We start from the raw sequence: 24,939 nt of genomic DNA on the forward strand, positions 1-24,939 counted from the left end.
CTCAGAGAGTCCCCCTCAGGATTTCTTGTAGGGCTGGTTTAGTGGTGACAAATTCTTTCAATTTTTGTTTATTTGGCAAGACTTTTATCTCTTCTTCTATTCTGAATGACAGGCTTGCTGGATAGAGGATTCTTGGCTGCAAATTCTTTCCATTCATCACATTGAAGATCTCCTGCCATTCCTTTCTGGCCTGCCAAGTTTCATTAGATAGGTCTGTCACCACTCTGATAGGTTTCCCATTGTATGTTAGGGCCCTTTTCTCCCTAGCTGCTTTCAAAATTCTCTCTTTGTCCTTATATTTTGCCAGTTTCACTATGATATGTCGTGCAGAAGATCAATTCAAGTTACGTCTGAGGGGAGTTCTCTGTTCCTCTTGAATTTCAACTTCTACTTTCCTCTCCAGGTTGGGGAAGTTCTCTGCTATAATTTGTTCCAGGACTCCTTCAGCACCTTTCCCTCTCTCTTCCTCTTCTGGAATTCCTATGATACAGATATTGTTCTGTTTGATTGTATCACTGAGCTCTCGAACTCTTCTTTCATGTTCCTGGATCAGTTTATCTCACTTTTTCTCAGTTTCTTCTTTTTCTATAATAGTGTCTTCTAAATCACTTATTCTCCTCTCTGCCTCTTCAATCCGTGCATTGGACGCCTCAGTTTATTATGTATCTCATTTATCGCAGTTTTTAATTCACCGTAACTATTTTTAAGCTCCATATTGTTTGTAGCCATAGTTTCTCTGATGTCCTCCATGCTTTTTTAAGCCCGGCGATTAATTTTATGATTATTGTTCTAAATTCTTTTTCAGTTATGTTGCTTATATCTGTTTTGAGCAGTTCTCTAGCTGTCATTTCTTCCTGGAGTTTCTTTGGAGGAGAGTTCTTCCGTTTCGTCATTTTGGTTAGCTTTCTATCTCTTGTTAATTTTAAAAGCTTGTTGTACACATGACCCCCGAGAGTTCTGCTGTATTAGAGAGGGCTCTTTTGACTGTTCACAGCCTGTCTTTTCAGGAAGTGTTCTTTGGATGGTGTCTATTAGTTTCTCTTGTTGAGTGTTTGGTTATTTTGTTTCCCTACTGGTAGTGGTATTTGGGACTCTCCACCATGTGTAGTTTGGCTTGTTTCTTGAGGTAGCCCTGGAAAAAGAAAACAGACAACCACAGAGGGAACCCAGGTACACAAACGCACAGACAAAACCAATAAACACGCAAACCCAGGCTCACGTAAAAACAGCTACAACAACAACAAAACAGCTATCTGGAGGGGATGGGTGTGGTTTGGTGTAGGCAGGTCTTGTCTCCCCTGTGTCCGCTGGCCTCCCTGAGGCCCCTCCTTGGTGGTTGTGGGGAGAAGAATGGCGTCGCCCCAGTCCCTTCTTAACCAAGCGTTGCAAATCACTTCTTCGGTCCGATCTCACTGTGCTAAGGATGGCTACAAGGTGGGCTGAGTTCTACACCCCACACCCCGCCTGTTTCCAGGTCCCAGTCCGTGGGCTTTGTTATACTGCCCTGAACAGTCCCTCAGGTCACTGCTTCCCTGTTGCCTGGGGGTATAGTGGGGGGTGGAGGAAGTGTCATAGCCTCAGATCTGTCGGGGTCAAGCAGGGATACAACCCGAGTGCGTTCGGGGAACATAGCAACTTCAGGTCCATAGAGTCCGCATCGCTGCAGCGTGCCGCCGCCGCTTCGGTGGGCCACTGTCGCATGCTTCGCTGTCGCAGCTTCGCTGCCGCTTCACCCGGCACCGGGACAGCCTCCGCAGGCGTTGCTACCGGTTCACCAGGCCGCCGCCGCCATGGATGGTGCCGGGCGCAGGGCAGTTCAGTTTTTCCTGGCGCCTTCTGGGACCGGGGCACCTAGTTTAAAGACAGCACCCCAGCCAGAGCTAAAAAACACTGTCTTTCCAAGCCGAGGTTTTTTCTCTTCTCCCAGATACAACTTTTAAAAAATGTATCCTTTAAGATCCCTTCCACCTCCAAAATGACCTGACTATTCTCAGGGGGACCCAGGGGCTCAGGTGACCTCTACGTTGTCGACCCCAGCTGCCTTTGGAAGCAGGCTGGGTGACCGGTGATGGGGCCAGGTTCTGATGTGATGTCTTGGGTGGGAATAGGGAGGTTGGGGGCAGGTAGAGCCAGGAAGCCAGGAGGTGGGAGAGGAGGGATTAGCCAAGGCTCCCTGCTTCCCTCTGAGACTGCACAACTTCCTACCGCAAGCCCCTGGCCAGGGCAGCTGTTTCAGTTTCTTGGAGTACAACCTGCAGCAGGAAAGCATCATTTCTGCCTCAAGACGCATGTAAGCAGGTGTAGATATAGGTGAGTTCCTTTAAGTTTCTAACTTTTATTTTCCTCTAATGTTAATAGCTTGTACCATGGGTTCTTCAACTCCAGGTGGGCATCGGAACCAACTGGCGAGCTGGTAAATATGAGGAGGCCTGAACTCTCGTGGGGATTCCTCCAAATCTGCATCGCTGACAACCTGGTGTATTTACAACCTGTCTACTTTGGGTAGACCTGTCCTGTACCTGTTTTTCTTTTTCTTCTGCTGATGAAAGTTTAGGGGATTATCTGGTTCCAAGCCTTTAGGTCAGGCATTGTTATTATTGGTGGTTGGATAATTTCGATCTGGGTTTCTTGATCCGGATTATATGGTGGACTGGAAAGCTACATTTGCTCTCTTGGAGTCGAGGTGGGCAAATGGAGACAGGGAGACAGGGAGGGAGAGCTGTGACAGGCAAAAGGGAATGGGGCTCCTAGCAAGTAACTCGGAGAGGTTTGGGGTTTGGCGCCATTCTTCCTTGTATCCCCAAGACCTCCCGAGCCCAGACCAGAAGCGCCTATGACATTGTGAGCAAATGAATGAATAACCAACGGGAAAGTAGAATAGCTTTTATAGATATTCAATATCCCTTTCATTTCTGATTTGGTGAGAGGTGACATCATGAATAGGTATTGAATTTGGTCAAATACTTCTCTGCATTGATCAAAAAGTGGCATGTAGTTTTTGCCTTTATTCTGTTAATATGGGGATTTAAATGGCTTGATTTTTCCAACATCAAACTATTCTCATATTTCTGGGATAAACACTACTTGGTCATGACATATTATCCCTTTAAAATACATTGCTGGATTTGACGTGCTGATATTTCGATAAGGATTTTTGTGTCTACGTTCACGAGGGATATTGGTTTGTAGTTTTCTTTATTGTGCTATTTTTGTCTGGTTCTGGTATCAGGGTTATGGTGGCCTTATGAAACGATCTGAGAAATATTCCATCCCATATCTCAGATCATTTGTATAGGATTGGTGTTATCTCTTCCTTAAACATTTGACAGAATGTATGAGACAAATCATCTAGCTCTGGAGTTTTCTTTGTGGGAAAGTTTTTTTTTAATAGCTAATTAAATTTCTCTCATAAAGATAGGACTTTCAGATTTGCCATATCACTTCATGCCAGCTGTGGTAGGTAGAAGTTTTAAAATGTGTTCATTTTATGTAAGTTGTTGAATCTAACATAAAATGGATCGTGATAGTTCTTTGTTAGTTATTTAAAGTTGGTAAGATCTGTAACCATAACCATTCTTTCATACCAGTTATTCACAGTTTGTGTCCTCTTACTTTTTGCTCTCAATATAGGTAAAGTTTTATTACATTTCCAAACATGTTTTTTCAAGCCACCAGTTTTGGATTTATGCATTTTGTTTTCATTCCCTATTTCTTTATTTCTTCTTTTAGCTTTATTTCCTTTCTTCTACTTTCTTTGGGTTAAATTTTCTCTTCCTCCCCCCACGTCACCCCAGCTTCTGAGTCATTGATTTTAGGTCCTTAATTTTAGACCCTTTTTCTTTCTAATAGAAGCATTTAAAGGTATAAATTGCTCTCTAAGTATGCTTTAATTGTGTGCCATGAGTTTTAACATGTGCCATTTTTCCTTATTATGCAGTTCCAAATTTTTCAGTTTGCCTGTGAATTCTTCTTTGACTCAGATTCTTTAGAAATATGTTGCTTTAGGGGGCATCTGGGTGGCTCCGAAGGTTAAGTGTCTAACTTCGGCTCAGGTCATAATCTCATGGTTTGTGAGTTCAAGCTCCAAGTCGGGCTCTGTGCTGACAGCTTAGAGCCTGGAGCCTGCTTCAGATTCTGTGTCTCCCTCTCTCTCTCTGCCCCTCCCTCACTCATCCGTGTGTGTGTGGCTGTGTGTGTCTCTCAAAAATAAATAAAAACATTTCAAAAATTTTTTTAGAAAGAAGTATGTTGTTTTACTTCCAAATCATTTTGGCTTTTCCAGATATCTATGGTTTTTGGCTTCTACTTCCTTTTGAGATTTTCACAGATTTTTGTGTTTCTCTGCTGAGATTTACCTGTCCTTTCTCTAGGGATATATTTTCCTTTAGTCCCTTGAGCACAGTGAAAAGAGTTGCATTCCCATGCATATCTGCAGATTCTAATATCTGGGGCATCTCCAGGACAGTTTCTTGATCGTTGTAATTTTTTTTAATGTTTATTTTATTTTTGGGCGAGCACAAGCGGGGGAGGGGCCAAGAGAGGGGGACAGAGGATCCGAAGAGGGCTCTGCGAGGACACCAGTGAGCCCGATGTGGGGCTTGAACTCACGAACCGTGAGATCATGACCTGAGCTGAAGGTGGGTACTTAACCGACTGAGCATACAGGTGCCCCATAGGCTCATCTTTTGAGGAGGGGCCGTGTTCTGCTACTTCTTCGTATGCTGCTCATGTCTCATCCCCCTGGCTGTTATGCTCTGCAGAGCAGATTCTTCTGAAAAGTACTGATTGTTTTTCATATTGGTTTTCGCACACAATGAACGTGGCCGGCTCAGATGCCAAACTCCCCCTCCTCTGAAGTGAGCAGCGGGTCCATTTCAGTTCAGTGCCTCTGCCTCTCCCAGTGGACATTCGTGGTTCAGAGGTCAGCCAAACATTTGCGCAGAACATACACACAGAGTTGGGGGGTCTCACTCTCTAGCCCTTTCTTCTCTGTGATGTCCTTTGCCCCCTCTCCCGTGGCTGTGGTTGTCCTAACCTCAGCCCTCTGGTTTTTCCAGACCCAAAACTGGTGACTTTGCTACTGGAATTTCAGCTGCCCCTCGTGACCGGGTCCTGCCCGGAGGCCAAAGCCATAAAAGTAGGAATCCCACTGTTCAGCCATCCTTCTTTTTCAGACGCCCGGCCCCTTCCAGTGTTTACCATCTTCTGGTAACTGAGCAGTGCCCACAGGAAGGTTTTTGGGTTCGGTTTTAGTATTTGTTCCAGGGTTTATATACAGTTCACCAGAGCTTACTCAAACATTCCTGAGAAGTGAAACCCACTTAAGTTATCTTCTCCATAGTAAATAATTCAGTACTTGGCAACCTGGCAGAACAGGAACTGGAAAGTTCTCTTACCAATCCATTCAAGCCACGTGACTCAGGATCACCGATCAGTAAAAGGCTAGGTGAGGCAGGAGAGACGGACATGGTGTAGTTTGGTCACTGGCTCCCTGCCATCCCAGACCAGCCTGAGGACTTCCCTTCTGGAGAGTTGAGCAGAAAATGTGAACTCCATTACACACAAGGAGAGATGTGTGCTTTGGTGACTCCACACAAATCATCAGCCCCGGAGGCCACCCCATCTCTCCGGTGCTTTCTTCTGTAGTCACGAGAGATGTGACAATGCTGTTTGTAAAGCTACTTGCTTTTACAGAATTAAAAGAGGGACAAGGTACCTCCTTTGTCAGGAGAAGCCATTTCATTTTGAGAAATTTCCAACCATGCCGCTGGTTAAGAAGATGTTAAGAAGTTGGGCTGACCTCCGATGGGCCCGGATCAGGGGAAGATGAGAACCAAGCAGCAGACTTGGGGATCACCTGTACAATACGAGGGGTGCACACAAGGCTCCTGTCCCAAACTACATGCACCTTCAACTCGTCACATGACAGGAAGTCCCAGACTTTTGTACAATTTCTAACGTTATTCTAAACTACAAGCCTCTTCCAGAAAGAGACTATTTATTAGTCATGTTTCCACCCTAGGATCTGGCATCTGTCACAGGGCCTGCCTTACATCACAGGTCATCAAGCCCTTTGGTATTGAATCAGATGTAAACTCCTACTTTCTAAATGTCAAAAAAAAAAAAAAAGAAAGAAAGAAAAAGGAAAAGCATGGACAGAATGAAAAGCTAAAAAGTACAATGGATTGGGCACCTGGTTGGCTCAGTTGGTTATGCCTCCAACTTTTGATTTCGGTCCAGGTCATGATCTCATCATTTGTGAGATTGAGCCCCACATCGGGCTCTGCACTGACAGTGGGAAGCCTGCTTGGGATTCTCCCTCTCCCTCTGCCCCTCCTCTGCTTGTGCATTCTCTCTATCTTTCTCTCTCTTTATTTTTTTATTTATAGTGTTTGTTTATTTATTTTTTTATTTATTTTTATTCATTTATTTATTTATTTTTTTTATATTAGATAAAAATATATTTATTATATAAAATATAAAATATTTTATAAATATTTTATAAAATAATTATTTATTTATTTTATTTTTATTTATTTATTATTTATATATTTTATATTTTATATAGTTTTAAATATATTTTTATAGATTTATTTATTTATTTATTTATTTATAGTGTTTGTTTATTTTTGAGAGAGCACAAACAGAGGATGGGGCAGAGAGGTGGGGGCAGAGGATCTGAAGCTGGCTCTACACTGACAGCAGCCAGCCCCAAGGCAGGGCTTGAACTCATGAACCACGAGGTCATGACTTGAGCTGAAGTTGGATAATCAACGCACTGAGCCACCCAGGCACCCCTAAATAAGTAAATTTTTTTAAAAAGGAAGAAAAAAAAAAGCACAATGGGTTGACAAGACTAAGAAATGCTCCTAAAATCCACAAGAAAAACATTATTATTCCAAGCAGAAAAATGAACAAAAGCCACAAACGCTTTGAAAATAAGAAGCACAAGGGGACAGGAAACATAACATAACGAAGGCCTATGTATTCCTCTTTAGGCATCTAAGGAATACAAAAGCAACCAACCGTATGTAACATTTTCAGCCATTTCCCTGAGGTGTTTGGAGCCATGACCTGACTTTACCTAAAACAGGACACACTTGAGACCCCCTTCGTCACTCCTCCCATCCCTAAGTAAGTAAGTGAGAAACCCGGCTACCATCTCCAAACGCAAGGCGGGAGAGCCTAGGTCTGGCTCCGGCTCGGGCCTCCTTCCTGCCTCCCGGCTTTATTACCACAGAGAAGGCCATTTCACCAGTCTGAGCTTCAGTGTCCTCCTCTGTAGGGTGGGGGTGGCCGTGCCCGGCAGACAGCCACAGATGGAGGGAGCAGATGAGTGGCCCGGGCTAGCCCAGTGCCTGGCACCTGGCAGGTGACAAGGACGCTCTTACGAGGTACAGGCAGCCGCTCTGCACAGTCTCCCGTCTTCCTTCCCAAAACTTCACTCACCTCTTTCCACGAGAGCTCTGGCTCTTCAGTCGCTTTCCCTTTCTGCTCCTTGTCCTTCTAGTCTCCCGATTTCCAAAACCTCCCTAACAACAGAGCATTGAATCAATGTGACTCAGCGCAGTTTTCTCAGCTCTTCCTCTCCTACAGAATACTTAAGTTATTTCCACGTGTTTGCCTATATAGGAAGTTCTGTAAAAGAAACTCCTGAATGAGGCGGCTTTCTTCTCTGAGAGTTAATCCTCTGTGTTAGCGAGCGTGTCGGCCAGCCTGACGCCGTCTTGGACAAATCCGCCATGGTGACCGCTCTGTGACTTAGGGCCTCTTTGAGCACAATCCCCCCACCAACCCCCCTCCCACACCACCATTACCATTCTTTCTCTTTTGTTTAACCATGGGCATAATAAAGAACCTTTAAGTATACACCTGGGGCATAACGGGCCATGATCTGCTCTGGAGATAAGACTATGACACACAAATATTCTCAAACATCTCCTCCCAGTGGTCTCCCAGGATGTACTCCTCAGCCTCTAGGGCTATAAACTCAAGCCTTACGGGAGGTGCAGTGCAAAGATCTACTCACCTTGCAGTCATCTAAGACACACTTCTGTCCGTAAGCCCCTTTAATAAACCATTTCTTGGCAAACTGGACTTGTCAGCTTTTTGTTTTGCCTCCTGGCTCCTTTGACCCTTAGAGGTCACTTTGCCTTTACTTTCTTTCACAAGAACATCTGTGTTAGTGACGATTTGGTCTCCCAGAGTCTCCATGTTCATCGCAGTCTTGAGATTATTTCCTACCTGAGTTCACATGAGAGATGTTTCCTCCTTTGTTTTCAGACCTGTTCCAAGAGACAGCAAGTCTCCTGAAACAATCCTGCCATCAGGATTTATGGAAGGAAGGAGAGGAGGGAGCAGAGTAAGAAAGAAAGGAAGAGAGGGAGAGAGGAAGAGACAGAGGGAGGAAGGCGGGCAGGCAGAGTAAATGCTCACTTAGATACTTGGTCAATAAATGAAGGAACAACGTGGGGATCGTTAGCTCTGTTTTATACTTGAGAACCTTAGGTTCAGGAAGGTTAGATAGCTTGCCCATAAATAGGGTAACGGGGCCCAAATTTGACCTCAGTTCTTTGAATCTGGCTCCACGGTTCTTTCTCATACACCTACTGGGAGACTGGTCTAGCTTAGTGTTACTCAAATGCCAGGCTTCAGGAGAAAGGGGGTTTATGACAGAGTAAATGGATGTGAATGAAAGCACCACTTCCTCCATCAAGAGAGCCTTGCTAAGAAAAATATAATGCTTCCCAAACTATACAGTTTGCTCAGTGACTTCATGTTCGGGCACAAGTTCTTAGCCTCATTACAAATAGTTCATGATGGGTAGCTGGATCATGGACCACACTCTTTTTTTTTTTTTTATACTCTTATTTATTTTTGAGAGATAGAGAGACAGAGCATGGGCAGGGTAAGTGCGGAGAGAGAGGGAGACACAGAATCTGAAGCAGGCTCCAGGCTCCGAGCTGTCAGCACAGAGCCTGACGCAGGCTCAAACCGTAAACTGTGAGATCTTGACCTGAGCTGAAGTCAGATGCTCAACCAACTGAGCCACCCAGGTGCCCTTGGACCACACTTTTATATATACATATCGATATACACACAGGGTCCTATCGATCCTAGCCTAACCAAGTGGTTTGAAACTCCACATCTCTATCATTTCAGATGTTCTCCATGTCTAGATGGAGCCCACAGGCATCCCAGAGTCCACCACTCTGTTTGATTATGACCATGAGAGCTTTCTGTGTGAGAACAAGAACTTCACCTTTGCCACCTTCAGCACCACTATCCTGTACTTGCTGGTGTTCTTCCTCAGCCTGGTGGGCAACAGCCTGGTGTTGTGGGTCCTGGTGAAGTACGAGAGCCTGGAATCCCTCACCAATGTTTTCATCCTCAACCTGTGCCTCTCAGACCTGACATTTTCCTGCTTGTTGCCGGTGTGGGCCCTGGAGTATCACTGGGGATGGGTGCTGGGGGACTTCTCCTGCAAGCTCTTCACCATGATCTTCTCCATCAGCCTCTACAGCAGCATCTTCTTCTTGACCATCATGACGGTCCACCGCTACATTTCGGTGGTGAGGCCCCTCTCGTCCATGCGTGTTCACACCCTCCAGTGCCGCGTGCTGGCCACCATAGCCGTGTGGGCAACCAGCATCCTGTTCTCCGTCACTGATACCATCTTCCACAAGGTTTTTCAGTCTCCTTCGTACTGTGACTACTTGGAACTCAGGTAGTTCCTAGCCTCAGTCTACCAGCACAACATCATCTTCCTGCTCTCCGTGGCCATCATCCTGTTCTGCTATGTGGAGATTCTCAGGACCCTCTTCCGCTCACGGTCCAAACGGCACCACCGGACAGTCCGGCTCATCTTCACCATCGTGACAGCATACTTCCTCAGCTGGGCTCCCTACAACCTGATCCTGTTTCTGCAGACACTGCTGAAACTCAGGGTCATCCAAAGCTGCATGTTCAGCCAGCAGCTGGGTTACGCCTTGCTCATCTGCCGCGGCATCGCCTTCTCCCACTGCTGCTTCAACCCCGTGCTCTACGTGTTTGTCGGGGTCAAGTTCCGCAGGCATCTCAAAAGTCTGTTCCGGCACTTCTGGCTCTGCCGGCAGCAGGTGTCCAGTGGCCCCCCTCACACACCAGGCCCCTACAACTACGAGGGCGCCTCCTTCTTTTGAAAGGGAGTTTGGTGGTGCAGGAAGGAGCATCGTGGAGGGTGCCGCAGAGAATGTCACAGCCACGGGGGTGGGGGTGAGAGCAATACCTTCCGCCAGCAGGCCCTGCATGTCTCCTCTTCCACAGGAAGTGTCTCCCACCTGGAAATGTTATACTGCCACCCACAAAAAAACATTCCTTGGATTCCGACTTCATTAATTCATTCAATTGGACATCGCTTAGTTCAGAAGGCTCTGAAACTTGGAAGGATTCCCAGAAAGGAGGATCTTTCAAGACTTTATGAGGGTCCTAGACTCAAAGCATTTGATAATTGTGCAGAGGCAGGCTGCTGGTGAGATGGTCTGTCCCCTGCTTGACTGGACAGTTGCCAGCGGGTTTTGGAGGCGTTGACTCTGCTCAGCCCTCAGTGACTGCTGGATGAGACCGTCTGCAGGGCCAACGTAAGCACTTCCTCGAATAAGCATAGTCAGAACGCAATCCGGATTCTGAAAACCCACAGCTAGACGGGAGACATGTTTCTTGTCATAGCTCCAGCATCTTCCACCTGAGCTGGCACCTGTATATTTGGTCCCTAAATCTTTGGTGGAAGGAACGAATACAGTGAGTGCCATCCTCTGCATGAAGCATCTACTTGCAGGACGTAAAGATGACAAGATACCATTGCTACCCTCCAAATGCCAAGGGCCCAGCTCTGAATGTCCACATAAATAAATACCCGCCTTGGCCAAGGCACCCAGGGTGAAGATTCCAGCAACATCTCCTACTCTCAGGACGGATACTGAGCTGACACTTCAGATTCATCACTGTCCACCCGAAATGTTCTCCACCTGCTTGGTGGATGACACCAGCTTTCTCTGGCCATCTCCCATCCAAATCTGAGTCATCTCTGAGTCTTGCACTTCCCCTCCCTCCACCCCCACGGCCAAGTCCTATTGACTCTGCCTCCCCACCCCTCCACCAAGTCCCTCAGGGCTGTTCTTGCCCATGGTCGCTGCATGTCCGTGGTTCCATCCCCAGGTGACCTCAATTCCTCACCATCCTCCTGCTGCTCATCTCTTTCCACACCAAGTATGCTCTGAATGGATACCAGGATGCTTCAATACCTTTAGTGGCTTCTCATTCCATGCAGCCAGAGCCCCAACACTTCAGCAAGGCTTTCCGGGCCCCTGTAAGCTGGTGCCAATGAACTTTCCCATTTGTATTCCACTCTCTGCCATCACCCCCATGTAGCTCGGGATCCAGGCACAAGAGACCACAGGCCCTTTTCCAGACACCCTTCTCCCAGTCTCCTCTGGGTCTCCGTCACATGGTCACGGGTCCCAGCTGAAAGCCCATCTCCTTAGGAAGCCCTCCCCTTTCTATAAATCAAAAGAGCACTCTCCGGAATGCCGTGCCACTCTGCTTGTCCCCTCTAAAGTAGTTTTGTCACTGTCCACCATGTGTCATACTTACACTTGCACAGACTGAAAGCTTTGTGAGGGCAGGAACCTGATCTGCCAGCCTGCTAGATGGGCCCTGGTGTTCTATCACTGTGTATGAGCGGGAGCAAAGAATGGCAGGTGTCATTATTCTTCTAATGTATGTATTTTGGGGGCCCATGCCTGCAGGACACGGTCTACCTTTCTTACCCCAGGCTGCTAGTTTATAGATATTAACCTTTCTTCCCTAGTCTATACTCTCAGAGCACCATGCTCATTCCTCTCCATGGCAATGGCTATAACTTGACCTTGCTTTTTAGTTAGCCGCACACATGCCTGTCCCCTACACTGTCCCATAGCTTCACATTCAAAGACCTAGATAAAAACCACCTTCTAACCTTTCCATACCAACAAACCTGGTCCTGATCTGTGAACCAGATTTAGCTCTGGAGTGGGGCCTTTCTAGGTGATTCTGAGATGCACCCCAGTTAGGTACCCTTGGCTATAACTCCTTAAGTTCCAGTGTCTTCCACAGTCCCCAGAGTGGGACTTTGCACACAGGAAGCACCAAATATATGCTTGTTGAATAAAGTAGCTACTAAAAACAGCCCTGGGCGGGAGCATAGAGAGCACATAAAGTATTCACCTCTTCAGATCTGGCTGCAGGTTCAATGATTTATTTGCAATTGGGTGGCCAGCCTTGGAGGCATTTTACCTAGCTGGGGAAGATTGAGGGTCTAGTTGTAAGAATTAGGCCAGTAACACCTGCTGGAGATGACTGTGTGGTGCACCAGCGAAGGGATAAAGCTCTCATGGGCTGGCCAGCTAGTAGGTGGGGACATCACTCACCAGGGACAGAAGAAATAGCAAAAGGAAAGAGGCAATGAGTTAGTTGTGGCTCAGAGTTAAGCCTACAGCTTTCTGATCAGGGTAATCGTTCAGTACCCCCTTCAAACTAAAACTATTAAAGTTTTGTTTGACCTTTAGTCAGAGGACAGGCTGAGCCCTGGGAGGAGAAAGGTAGAGAATTCCAGCTCACATCCCCCGAAGCCAACGCAGTGTGGTCCTAATGCCACTCTTCCTAGAAGGCAGCTTGGGGGGCCTTCACTACAGATGCTCGCTTCATTTGCTCCTCACTCCATCCCATCCCTTCACCTCTGAAGATGGTCATCTAAGTGTTTCTTCAGACACATTCAGCTGTACCCCTGAGAGCACTTCCCTAAATACATCATGTTGATCTCCTTACCTTTCTCATGATGTTTTGTCATCCCCAAGGGTGAAGAGTAGAGCGTCTTCCCCTAATTTAGTTCCTTGGGAATCTGAGGCAAGAGGCAGGGAGAAACAGAGATGAGATGGGAAGACACCCAATCAGAAAAGGAGCCTATGGGCAACTGTGCTGAAAACTATAGTCAGAGCACTGCACACCAGTGGCCATGCTCTACATATCTTGACCACATGCTCCGTTTGCCGCAACCTGCTGCTCTCCCCTCCCTCTACCCACTGAACCACAGCTACACTCTTGTGGGCCCGTCCCTCCCCCTCTAAGTCAATAAATGGTGCCTTGGACACAGGGCTGCAGACGTCCTGCTGTTCCGGGAGCATAAAGAATCCACAGTGATTCCGAGGGAAGATGTCTTCACAGCATTTCCACCGCCCCACTTTCTCAGACAAAATCCAGAAGGGAGGAACCTTGCTGGTCTCTGAATAGGAACTCCAAGCCCAGGGTAACCCCAGACCTCAGATGACCCCAACCAGAATGGAAGTTCTTCAAGGGCACAAGCCACATGTTGCAGATCTAGAACCTCCCTCAGTGCCCAGCAATGTCTATGACTGGAGTTAAGTTGATGGGAGACAATCTTTCTGGCTTTTTTCTACTTCTGTTTTTTTCTTTCCGCACTTGCTTACATAACACCTGGTCACCACCGGGCACTGCCCAGTGGCTTCCCATGAGCTCTTCCCTATGGCCCATCAGCCCAGACATTGCCTGGTTTGCTGAACTGACAGCTTTCATTTGTAAAACCTACCTGAGATAGGACAAAGAGGCCCATGAATCTGGAAAGACCAGCAGAAGAGATCCCAAAGATGATTATCTGAGAAGGCTCTGGGGATGTGAGCCTTGGACCCACACCCCAAATCTAAAGTCCTTTACTGAAGCACTGTGACCTTGGGCTTCTCAGACCCTCAGCATCCTCATCTGCAAAACTGTACAAATGCCAACAACACAAAGACAGACTATTCACACAACGGAGGTGCACATGAGGTCATATGCGTAAAAGTACTTGCTTTGCCAATGATTCAGCCCCAAATAAGAATTATGACTGTAATCAGCTCATAAAGACAAAAAGCATCATTGTATCATATGCACAAATAAAAAATTAGCATCTATGGACTCATCCCTGGCTGTGTTCCCCTCATTTCTACTTAGGTCCTTCTGTAAGATTCTAGAAGTTCTCTGCGTGTGGAGGATCTAGCTTAGGATTCAGGGTGAAGGGAGGGATACAGGGAGACGATTGGAGGTAAAGTGTGGAACAAGCCTTGTGTGGGTCAGGGTGGTGGAAAATTTGCTCTATTTAGGCCTTAGGCAAAATTGTCCAGGAGGCCAAGTGTGTCTGGAGTGCTCCATGGCTGTTTTTTGTCCCTGTCTCTCCCCTGGGCTGTCTTCAAGTCCAAGTTTGGGTTTTCTTTGTTTTTTGTTTTTGTTTTTGTTTTTTCCTATTTCATGACCCACTGTGTTCGAACAAGGACTTTTCAGAGATTAGCCCTCCAATCAGGAATGCTATGCTTCCTGCTGGGAATTTGCAGTCTCCTGAAAATTTGGTGGGAGATACTTTGCAGGTTTGGGGGACGTTTGGGAAGGGGAAGAAGGATTATCCTGAACTACCCTCTCCACTTTGGGGCCAGTCCAGATTTTAGGTATAGAGTGGTTTTAACCGCAACCCCCCGCCGCCAACTGCCCCGCTACACATATACTCCCAGCTCCTCCACAAGAGAAATTGTGGCCAGAGCACCCAAAGGAGGACAATGAAAACCTGGTTATTTGACCTTGACCATTTCAGAAAATCAGATCTAAGCATCACTCACAGTTAGAGAGAAGACAGGCAATGGATGGGCATGGAGAACTGGGTGGTAACAAGGATTAGAGGTGGGGCTAGGGGGTAAGGGGGGTATGCAGACTTCCAGGATGATCCTGGCCACGTGTGTACAGGCCTGCTCTGTGTGAAGGCAGTGGGAAGCCCATGTTAGAGGGCGTAAGACTGCAAAGATTAACTAGCACCACTTTCAAGTTGGTCAGCCTCTGGTCATTCTTATTTGGAGAAAGACTTCTATAGGATTACTCTAGTCCCAGGAAATTGGTGGGATGACTTAATCTTCTTGACTCAGAGAAAATTACATGGTTCGATTGTCCACACAACTGGGAAGGCACACCTTAAACACGTCACCTTAAAACTATTCCAAGGCACCTTGCAATGAACTTGGGAGTCTGGGGAAGGAAGCACCCACCTGTATCTGTCCCCCTACTTGGTTACAGTTGGTTCAACAATCTGCCTCTGATTTTTTTTTCCAATAATGAGGATAATATAAGTAAAAAAAGAACAAAAACAGTGAACATTACTAATTTTTCAAAGCATCTTTATTTAAATTTTTTTCAATGTTTATTTTTGAGAAAGAGACAGAGTGTTAGTGGGGGAGGGGGGAAGGGAGAGGGGGAAACAGAATCCAAAGCAGGCTCCAGGCTCTAATCTGTCAGCACAGATCGATGCGGGGCTCAAACTCACAACCGCAAGATCATGACCTGAGCCAAAGTTGGACGCTTAATCAACTGAGTCACCTAGGCGCCCCTCAAAGCATCTTGTTTATTCAACAATGAGAGGAAACCCACAAATATTGGCCTTAATAGGAAATCACATCTACCATTCTGGCTGGATCCTCGGCAAGCCACTTCCTCTCCTTATCTATTCAATTCAACTGGAGAGATTTAAACTCAGTGATCTCTCAGATCCCTTCCTGTGATTAAAAAATGAAGTCTGTGGGTCTATCATTTCATGAGTTGCATTTCCATGACATACTTTAGTGGATACAAATCTATAGCTTCGCGCACATTATGGGTTGAACTGTGTCTTCCTCTTCCTCCCCACCAAATTCTTGTGTTCAAGTCCTAATTCCCAGTACCTCTGAATGGGACCCTATCTGGAAAGATGGTCACTGCATATGTAATTAGTTAAAGTGAAGTCATAGGGGTCAGGGCAGGCCTGTAATCCAATATGACTAGCGTCCCTATCAAAGGGGGAAATTTGGACAGAGACCCAGGCAAAGGGAGAATGCCATGTGAAGAGTGGAATTACACTATCACAAGTCAAGAACGCCAGGGAGTGCCAGCAACCAGAAGTTAGGAGAAAGCCATGGGACAGGTGTTCCCTCACAGCCTCAGAAGGGGTCAACACTGCAGACACCCTGATCGTAGACTTCTAGCTTGGAGGTCTGTTGACACCACCTGGGCCATGGGACTTTTTAAGGCAGCATGAGCTGACTAACACGGGTGCCATTTCAGAGGGTGTTCAGGGAATTCTAGCGCCTCTCAGAGCCCTTCATGGGGTCTCAGTGTCTACCTTGCCCACATAGAAGACGACTCCTGAAGGAAGACACCCACAGGAGACTGGAAAGTGACTTTTTACTGAGGTCTGGTCTCCACCAGACCCATACATTTCTACATCTCACAGCCACGCTGTGACATTTCTGTTTCCCACTTAGACCAAGGAGGGCATCAGAGCTCAGAGACGTCACAGTCCAATATTCACAGCCCCGAACATGTGGGGTCACTGCCTGAGGCAAAAGGTCACAGCTCTGAGAATATGAAGTAGGGTCACAGGCCCCAGCACGATGGGCCATGGCTCAGAGGACACAGGGGCAGGCACCTGAGTGCAAGGTATCACAGCCTTGAGAATGTGAGCTCACAGTCCTGATCAAGTGGGGGCAGGGCCCCAAGCATGTAAGGTCATGACCCCATGTCTCTGGGACCCAGTCAAGTGAGGTCACAATCCTGAGGATGTGAGATCATAGTCCTGAAAAAATGGCACTAAAATCCAACATTAAAATCTCTCTCACCCTCAATATGTCACAAAACCGTTCAGGCTGTGGTTGGAACAATGACTTTCCCTCTGCCACCGTCCCACTATTCCCTCTTCCGTTCCCAGTTTTTAACAGGGACCAGAAATCACTTCCCCACAGCTCCCACAGATTGACTGTTCATCCATCTGATCATTGACTTGTCTATACCTAATTACTTTATAAAAGATGGCTGATGACATGCCAAACCCCAAACTCAAGTAGGAAATCTATTTCCTTTCCTGTATTATCCCACCCAGCCAATGTTGAGGCCCTGGCGCCTGACTGGATACCAGTAGCTAAGTCCTGGGAAGTAGAAAGGTGTTTCTAGATTAAATGGTGGGAGCTAGGGCAGAGGAAAGGGTGGTGCAGCCATAACTAAGGAATGACAGAGCCCAGGCTTCAGTCACAGGCTGAAGTACGCCGGGGGGCTCTGTTCTCTTGTCTCGGATCCACAGGAGACATGAATGAATGCATGCTGTTCTCTTGAGCCCAGCCTCAGAATGCCTTGCAACTTACAAATAGAAAATAGAACTCAGAAAATCAGGGCAAGAGTGGGGCAGAAGTCAGGGGTGATAGTTCATTCATTAACACATACGTTTTGAGCACTGAGTTCAAATAGGTCCCTGTGTTTATTTTATTTTTTCTTTTTAGCATTTATTCATTTTTGACACACAGAAAGAGAGAGAGAGAGGAGAGATACTGTGATTGGGGGAGGGGCAGAGAGAGAGGGAGACACAGAATCCGAAGCAGGCTCCAGCCTCTGAGCTGTCACGCAGGGCCCAACTGGGACTCGAACTCACAGACAGAGATATCATGACCTGAGCTTATGTCGGATGCTCAACCGGCTGAGCCACCCACCCAGGCGCCCCGGGATAGGTCCCTGTGTTTAGAAATGAGGGGGATTTGGGAAGCCCAGCGACACATAATGCTTTTCATTTACCTCGTCCAACCTATCAAAAGTATTATCGTCTCAGCATGCAATCAATATAAAAGTAGTAATAAGCTATTCCACATTATTTTTTTCATACGAAGTCTTTGGAAGTCAGGTGTATTTTGCACCTACAGCCCAGCCCATGTACTATTCAACTCAAACGAGAAACATCTTAAGTTCTCAAAAGCCACACGGTGATAACGATGACTTGTGGACACACGAGAGCGCGAGGCCTGAAAGGCTTAACCCCGGGCGGGTGGCGCCCGCGGAGCCAGGAGATGCAGACCTCAGCGCTGCGCCGCGAGCCCGGGAGTCGTAAGTCCACGCCCCTCTGCTGTGGGGTTCGACGGGACTTGTAGGCGTTGGCCTGCGGAGCGTGCCGGGAGTTGTAGTCTGCGCCCGCCTGCGGCGGCTCTGCGTATCATGGCGGGCCACGCCGCGCTACCGCACTCTTCCGCTGGGCCCCAGAAAGTTTCGCTTCTGCCCAGCAGTGGACCCACGAGCGCGTAAGTGCCGCGGGGGGCCGGCCGGACCCTGGGGGCGCCTGGGCCGCTGTCGGCCTCAGAGCGGAGAACTTCCCTCCCGATGCGGCTTGTCACCTGTTGCCCTCACGGTCCCCGCCCATCCTGGGTCTCCCCCAGACCCAGTCCCGAGCCCTTGCTCTTGCCCTTGGCCAGCGAGCCTGGGAGGCACCTCTCGGATCGCTGCTGAAATTGACCCTGGAACCCTGGCTGTCTCTGGTGGTCAGTTGGAAAGACAGACCCCCAAACCCGGGTTCCAGGACCCCCGAAAAGGAGCCCACCATATAGGAGTCCCAGAACAGCCGTTGGATCATTTAGGCACAGGAGGACAGGTCGTGGAGTTTCTGCCTGCGTTGTCCGAGAGGCTACTGACCGTAAAAAGCGAAGTTCCGGGCTCAGCAGGGCCGGGATAGCCCAGACCTCCTTGTTTATCCCTCCCTCCCGTAAGGGGACAGTTTGTTCATCCCGGGCCATATTCGCGGCACCATCCTTTCTCTTTACCTTGTGTCCATGTTCAGGGTCTCGAAACAGCCCCCTAGTGACCTTTCCTGAAACACCTGTGGATTTGGGATTGTCTGTGGTGTGGCTGCCTGGGACTTGCTCTAGATGAGAGTCCTCGCTACTCAGAACCTAGGCTGGGGGATGTTGGAGGAGGAGGGCTGGATTTTATTTTTGTGGAAGGAAAGCGTGTGTGGTTGACACATTAACCACATGGCTCCCTATTTTGTGCACATGTGGCTTCTGATGCCCCTTGTCACTCTTCACAGCTCCCATTGGCTGCCCCCTCCAGAAAAAAAAATAGAGCACTTACTGCAGCTGCTTGTGTTGGCCACAGCCTCTGCTTGTCTTGACCACGGCAGTTTCCTCTCTGCTGAGAAATGGGTCAGGGGCTCTTTGAGGGCAGAGGATCAGGCTGTAATCTGCTCACTGCCCTCCGGCCCCTGCAAGCCTTGCGGTCTCTGCTGCAAGCTTTACACCCCTACCATCTGCCTAATGCGGCTTCCCTTGCGTGTTGGTGCCATTAAAGAGCTGTCTCGTCAAGGTTTTCTTTCAGTGGCTCCCATCGTCCACAGGTCGACCCTATCAAGTGGGCTCCACTTGACCCTCCCTTCTGTGACAGCCACTGTTCATCAGTCACTGAATGCCCTGTACCCAGTTGTGGGCCATTGTTCCTATCACCCTGGAAATCAAAGTTAATGGTCTCAGGGAAGGGACGCGGCCTTCTTTGATTCAAGGGATCTGAAAAGCCTCTTGCTTTAGGAAACTGGTTTTCTGCTTCTCTTACAAGTGTTATCTCTGTGTTGTCCTTACTTTAGTTTTTAAATTGCTTTCGGTATTTTATTAGGAAAACTGGAGCATAATCATTGAAAGAATTGTATAGTGAACATGTGCCTGCCTGTTAAAATCTACAATCAATGTTTTACTTGATTATTTTTGTAGCTGCTTTAGAGTCAGTCCCCTGGTTGTTCCTTGGGCAGTCTTTGCTCCTTGGGGCTGGTTTTGGAACAAAAGCATGAGATCAAGAGCCACATTTTTTTTTTACGTTTATTTATTTTTGAGAGACAGAACACAAGTGGGGAAGGGGCTGAGAGAGGGAGACAGAATCTGAAGCAGGTTCCAGGTTCCAAGCCATCAGCACAGAGACTGACGTGGGGCTCGAACCCACAAACTGTGAGAGCATGACCTGAGCCCAAGTCGGACACTTAACTGACTGAGCCACCCAGGCGCCCCAAGAGCCACACTTTTAACCTTTTGAGACAGGAAGACCCCCTCCCCTGCCAAGATGTTTGTGATAAGAGAAACTACCCAAAAGAGACAAGATCAGAGCATCTGGTGACTTTGACCTGTGCTGGTCTCTGAGGCTGTGGGCTTCTGTCTCCAGGACATGTAGTAGGCACCCAAGAAATGGCAGTCCCTCTCTTCCCTTGAGGGAAGAGGTTTGGCTGATGGCTGACCTGTATTTTCTGGTGATTCCAAGAACCGCTTTGGTGACTCAAAATCGGAATGTCTTTAAACATGAGGCAGAGGAAGGGTGTTGTCTAGCTGTGGTCTCATGGTGAAAATCACTGATAGGAGCTCCGCATCTGGGGCCACATTCCCTGGAGTCGCCGCCCCCCCCCCCCCGCCCCTGCCGAATGCACAGCAAGTGACCAGCCAGGGGCCTCCTGTGAGCAGGGGTGCGTGGAGTCCGGCCTGGTCAGCATCTGCTCACCTGTGTCATTGTGTTGAACCAAAGATCAGCAGTACCCTCTATTTGTGATCTTGTCAGTTTTGGGATGTTTGTTTGTTTTTTGTTTTTAAAGCTCTTGATTGGTATAAGGGCCTCTGAACAACTAACCAAATCAGTAGCGTGGGCACTGAAATGTACCCTGGGGTCTGTATCGATCCTCTCGCTGCTTGTAGACATACTGTTTGTCAGCATCATGTCCCTATAGTAAGCTTCAGCCTCAGGGCACATGGGCGGATGGCTTTTACGAGTCCAGGATGGTAGAACCGAGCTCAGTGGGGCAGGGGCGTTTCCCCCCTTTCCACATGCCACAGCGGTCAGCCTGATGGTTTTCTTGGCCACCAGTGGCCCTCCACATTCACAGAGGTCCTTCTGGCATTTGAAAGGGACCGAGCGCCTGTTTCTAGTTTGGCCGGATCCTGCTTTCAGGGATGGGGACGCGTACATCAGTGTGGTTCTCAGGGGCTCTGTGGTCTGGTTACGGTACTGTCGTCCTGCGGCTGGTTCTGGGGCCCAAGGGCAGGTCTGGCTAACCACCTCGGGAGCCCAGGGCACTGAATCCTTGACCTGGGGCAGAGAACCGAGCCTGTGGAATCCAGAAGAAAAACCAAAAGCCACCACCGACAGACGGCTGTCAGTCTGCAGGGGGGTAGGCCAGGAGGAGCATCCCTGTAAGAGGGCCTCAGTGGGCTGGACAGCTGAACCGGAAGTGGCAGACTCACAAGGAGCCTGAAGGCATTTCCTCAGGCTGAACCTGTAGCCCATTGGGCTTCTTCCAGGGCACCTGAAGCCTTGGTCAAGAGCAGAGAGGGGGCCCTTGGAAGCCTCAACCAAAGGTAGCCACTGGAAACATCTGCTCATCTTCCCTACCTCCTCCTTGAGGACAGTAAAGGGTAACCTCCCCACATTGCACATGGGGGAAAAAGCCCACACAATAAAAACAGGAAAAAAAAACCCCAAAACCCACAAATTCCACATACGAGATAGGAAAAGGTCAAATGACTTCCCCTGGACAGACAGATGTGCTAAAATTGCCTGAAAAGAGTTTGGTGAGCTAAACATAGCACAGTCTCACCCAACGTGGAATGATCTTTATCGCATTATCCATTGTACAGTAGGGAATGGAAAGCTCACCTGGACTAGTCTGATTCTAAAATCTGAGTAGGGTCCAGACTGGCAAGCCTCAGGGACACCTGGTAAAAGAAAAGACAGTTTTCTTGCCCAGCGCCAGGCTCCGGCCTCAGAGCCATCGTGGGTCCCGCTTGCCCTTCCTGTCCACCAGCATAGCCCCGCCCCTGGGCTCTGTGCACCCGGGATGCTCCGCTTATCATCCCGACACGGCCCTGTGCTCAGACCCACCAATAACCCCCGCTTGCCCCGGGAGCGTTCGGGTTGGATGCAGAGAGGAAAGGGCCTTGGGTGGGCTGGGTGAGTGGGAGTGGTGGCTATAATGGCAGTGGCTATCCGTGTCCAGAAAGGGTGAAAGAAGCTTTTGGATAAGGCTGCCTCAGGCCAGAGCCGCGGGGCACGCTTCCTCCCATGGACACACTTAATCCAGCCAGTCCCGAGTTACATTCTTCCTGTCCTTCTCGGGATAATACTGCCCTAATATTTCCCCAATAATGGTGGTGTAACGTCCGTAGTTACAAAATGATTTTTTTTAACACATTATTTTAGTCAACAGAAAAGTAACTTATGTCCAGTAAAGGAAAATTGAAAAGTCAGAGAAATCGAATGTTTCGAAAATTTACTCACGTTTCCTTCCTGCTGTTGAGGGATAAATCTCATTGTTTACCAGTTGGTGCATTTTGATGCCTAAGGTTCAGTTTGGTCTGTGGAACAAGAGATTATGTGTCTGGTTGTCCCCAAGGAGGGTGTTGGGGGTTGGCCCGGGACAGTGCTGGGGAAACGTGGGGAAATTACCATACTGGAGAATGGCCACAAATGTGGAAGAAAGTCCGTGGGGCCTTAGAATCCCGAACAGTGTAGACACTGGGGCCTCCCGTGTTCACCTGTGTTCATCACACACAGCACGCGTCAGGCCTCCAGTGATCTCTTGTCGGCCTATAAGCTTAGTAGGAGCTTTGCACCTCTGGAGTGGGCGTTCCTGGAAGGCCAGGGCCCACTGGCCTTGTCCCCGGCTGTGGCCACAGCTCCCGGGTCAGGCCTGCCCCTCACCAGGGGTGCCCAACAAATACCTCCAGCCTGGCAGGCAGTTTGTTAACGCATACGGGTTACGTGTTGTCTTCATCGAGGCTATGTTTAGTGGCTAAACCCTGTTCTAGCAGAGATTCTCTTCATCATAGTCCGACATTGGCTGGGCTCGCCCCCTTGGTACTCTGGTCAGGATTGTCCCCCCTCCCCCCCAACCTGCTACCGAGCATAGGGTTTTGGAGCTCTGCGATTTTCTCCATCTGCATGGGGTTTGTGCTCCAGCTGGGCTCTCAGATGCTCTCGAGGCTGTTCCAGAGGCTGCCCAGAGCTTCGCGTGTGCCTTCGCCACCTCCAGGGTGTTTTCTCTGGGCTTTTCCGTCTGTCTGTCCGCCCCAGGTATGGACGCGCGGCCCCTGCCAGAGTGGCCTCCCTGCCACCTTCCCAAAAGAGAAGGTCAGGTGTCCCCAGGCCCGGAGGCCGCCCCTCACATCCACAGGCCTTTGGACTTCCCAGGTCAGTGGGCCAGAATCGGGGCCTGTTTTGTGTGTGTCCCAGAGGCAGTGACCGAGAAACCTGGAACTCTAGTCGTTGGGAGCGCAAGGGCCAAGAGAAAGTCCAAAAAGCCGTGGCCAGCGCTCAAGTCTGCCTTCCGTTTAAGAAAGAAGAGCGCACGCAAGGAGGAGTATTTGGGAAAGGTGGCCCGGGCCTGCAGTGGGTCAGCGCCGTCATTAGTCCGAGGGGTTGGGCCGCCTCGTGAGGCTTTGTTCCTGTGCCCTGAGATGCCTGCCCCGCACCGGCCTCGGACAGCCTCCTGAGGCCCTGGTGACGGCAGCCTGCCCACCGACCCTTTCGTGTGGAGCCAGCAGGGCCACTGGACCTTCAGAGCCACAGGTACCAGCCAAGTGCCCCCCTTTCCAGAGGTGGCAGCTACACAGATGCTGTCGGGTGTGCTGACCCCGACTGAGGCAGTGGACTCTTCCAGAAAGGCTTTCTGCTTTGGGCCCATCTGAACCATCCTTGCGAACGTTCTTTCCTGCTCGGGGTAGAATTTACAACTGGCGCGCCCCCCCACCCCATCTGGGAGTGGGGCAGGAGCCCAAGTGTTTGGTGCCCTCTCCGGGTCCCCTCTCAGCCACTGGGTGAGGAGCAAGCACAAGACATTCTGAAGACAAGGCAGGGTTATCTTCCACGCCCCAAACCTGCCCCCTTCTCATCCTTCTCTCCTAGTGCAACTAGGCAGACTGCTGTAATTGCTCCTGCCAGAGCCAGTTTTTGGGTTCACGAGTATTAGTCATTTGCACCATAGCATAAATAAGTTTACACGAGCCAGTTGGTGTCTTTGTTTCTTAATCTGCGACTAGACTGCTGTCTCTATTGTTAGGGCAGCTGGGCAGATGTAGGAGGAGTTTGGAGGTCGGGGAAGAGTCTTTACCTCTAACATAATACCTAAGCCATGACTAGGAAGTCAGACGATAGTCCCGGGTGCGTTTTGGGTTCAAGGAGGGGATACGCTCTTTGGGGCCCTCGCGAGGTGTGGGAGTCCTGGGGTTGTTCCCCTGTGCTGCAGCCGCCGTGGCCAGGGCGGTGCGGACCGAATCTGCGTATCTCCTGAGTTAGGAGAGCAGTTGGCTTGTCAGGACCTGTGGCTTCCGGCCATCTCTGTGCCATCTCTATGATACCAAGGCAACTCTATAGTCAGGTGCTTGTCCCAGGTTCCTGGCACAGAGCTTCTGGAACCCCAGGAATTTCCTGAGTGATGGGAGTGTCTTTTGTTTGTGTGCTTCTTTCAGCCACGCCTGAGTTTATGCTAATAAGGGGACCCTCCTCAGCCCCTGGGGTAGCTTCAGGGTGGGGGCTGGGTGCTGGAGGTGCACCATGTGATTAGAGGGTTGGAACTCTCAGCCCCACCCCAGACCTCTGGGGAGTGGGCAGGGGCCGGAGATGGAGGTAATCTCCCGTGTGCCTCGGTAATGAGGCCTCCATTAAGCACCCCCAAGTGAGGAGGTTCTTGACCTTGTGGTTTGGTCAACAGCTGAGGTGCTGGAAGGTGGGGAGCCCTGAGGGCAGGGAACTTTACAAATCTCAAAGCAGCAAACAACCCCACCCCCGACTCTGTCTCTCTTCTGCGTGGCTGTTCCCAAATTGTATCTTTTAATAAGATAAATCAGTCATCGTGGTGTGTTGCCAAGTCTTGAGAGCTGTTCTAGCAAATCATGGAACCTGAGGAGGGGGTCGTGGGGATCCCCAGTTTAGAGCCGGCAGTCAGGAGTACAGGAAGCAGCCTGGGGCCTGGGACCAGTGTGTGAAAGCTGGGACGGCAGTTTTGCGGGTGGAGCCCTTGACCTGTGGGGCCTGCGCTGTCTCCAGTCGTTAGTGTCAGAACGGAACCGGATTGGAGAAGCC

The 24,939-nt window shown here is 49.1% G+C and overlaps 2 protein-coding genes across 2 annotated transcripts in view; both read left to right on the forward strand.

The window, feature by feature from the left end:
- XCR1 (X-C motif chemokine receptor 1) overlaps positions 1–10,181 on the forward strand; it is a 99,720-nt gene extending 89,539 nt beyond the window's left edge. Inside the window, 1 exon segment of the mRNA XM_039228321.1 lies at positions 9,163–10,181. Within this exon segment, the coding sequence (XP_039084252.1) occupies positions 9,180–10,181 (1,002 nt within the window). The 5' untranslated portion in view covers positions 9,163–9,179.
- A 7,866-nt stretch (positions 10,182–18,047) lies between these two features.
- FYCO1 (FYVE and coiled-coil domain autophagy adaptor 1) overlaps positions 18,048–24,939 on the forward strand; it is a 71,041-nt gene continuing 64,149 nt past the window's right edge. The window contains exon 1 of the mRNA XM_039228053.1: positions 18,048–18,140. The gene's annotated coding sequence lies outside the window, so the exon portion shown is untranslated. The remainder of the gene's footprint in view (positions 18,141–24,939) is intronic.

This window comes from Hyaena hyaena, unplaced genomic scaffold, assembly GCF_003009895.1.
Source record: "Hyaena hyaena isolate Hyena2069 unplaced genomic scaffold, ASM300989v1 scaffold_30, whole genome shotgun sequence".
NCBI classification, from domain to species: Eukaryota; Metazoa; Chordata; class Mammalia; order Carnivora; family Hyaenidae; genus Hyaena; species Hyaena hyaena.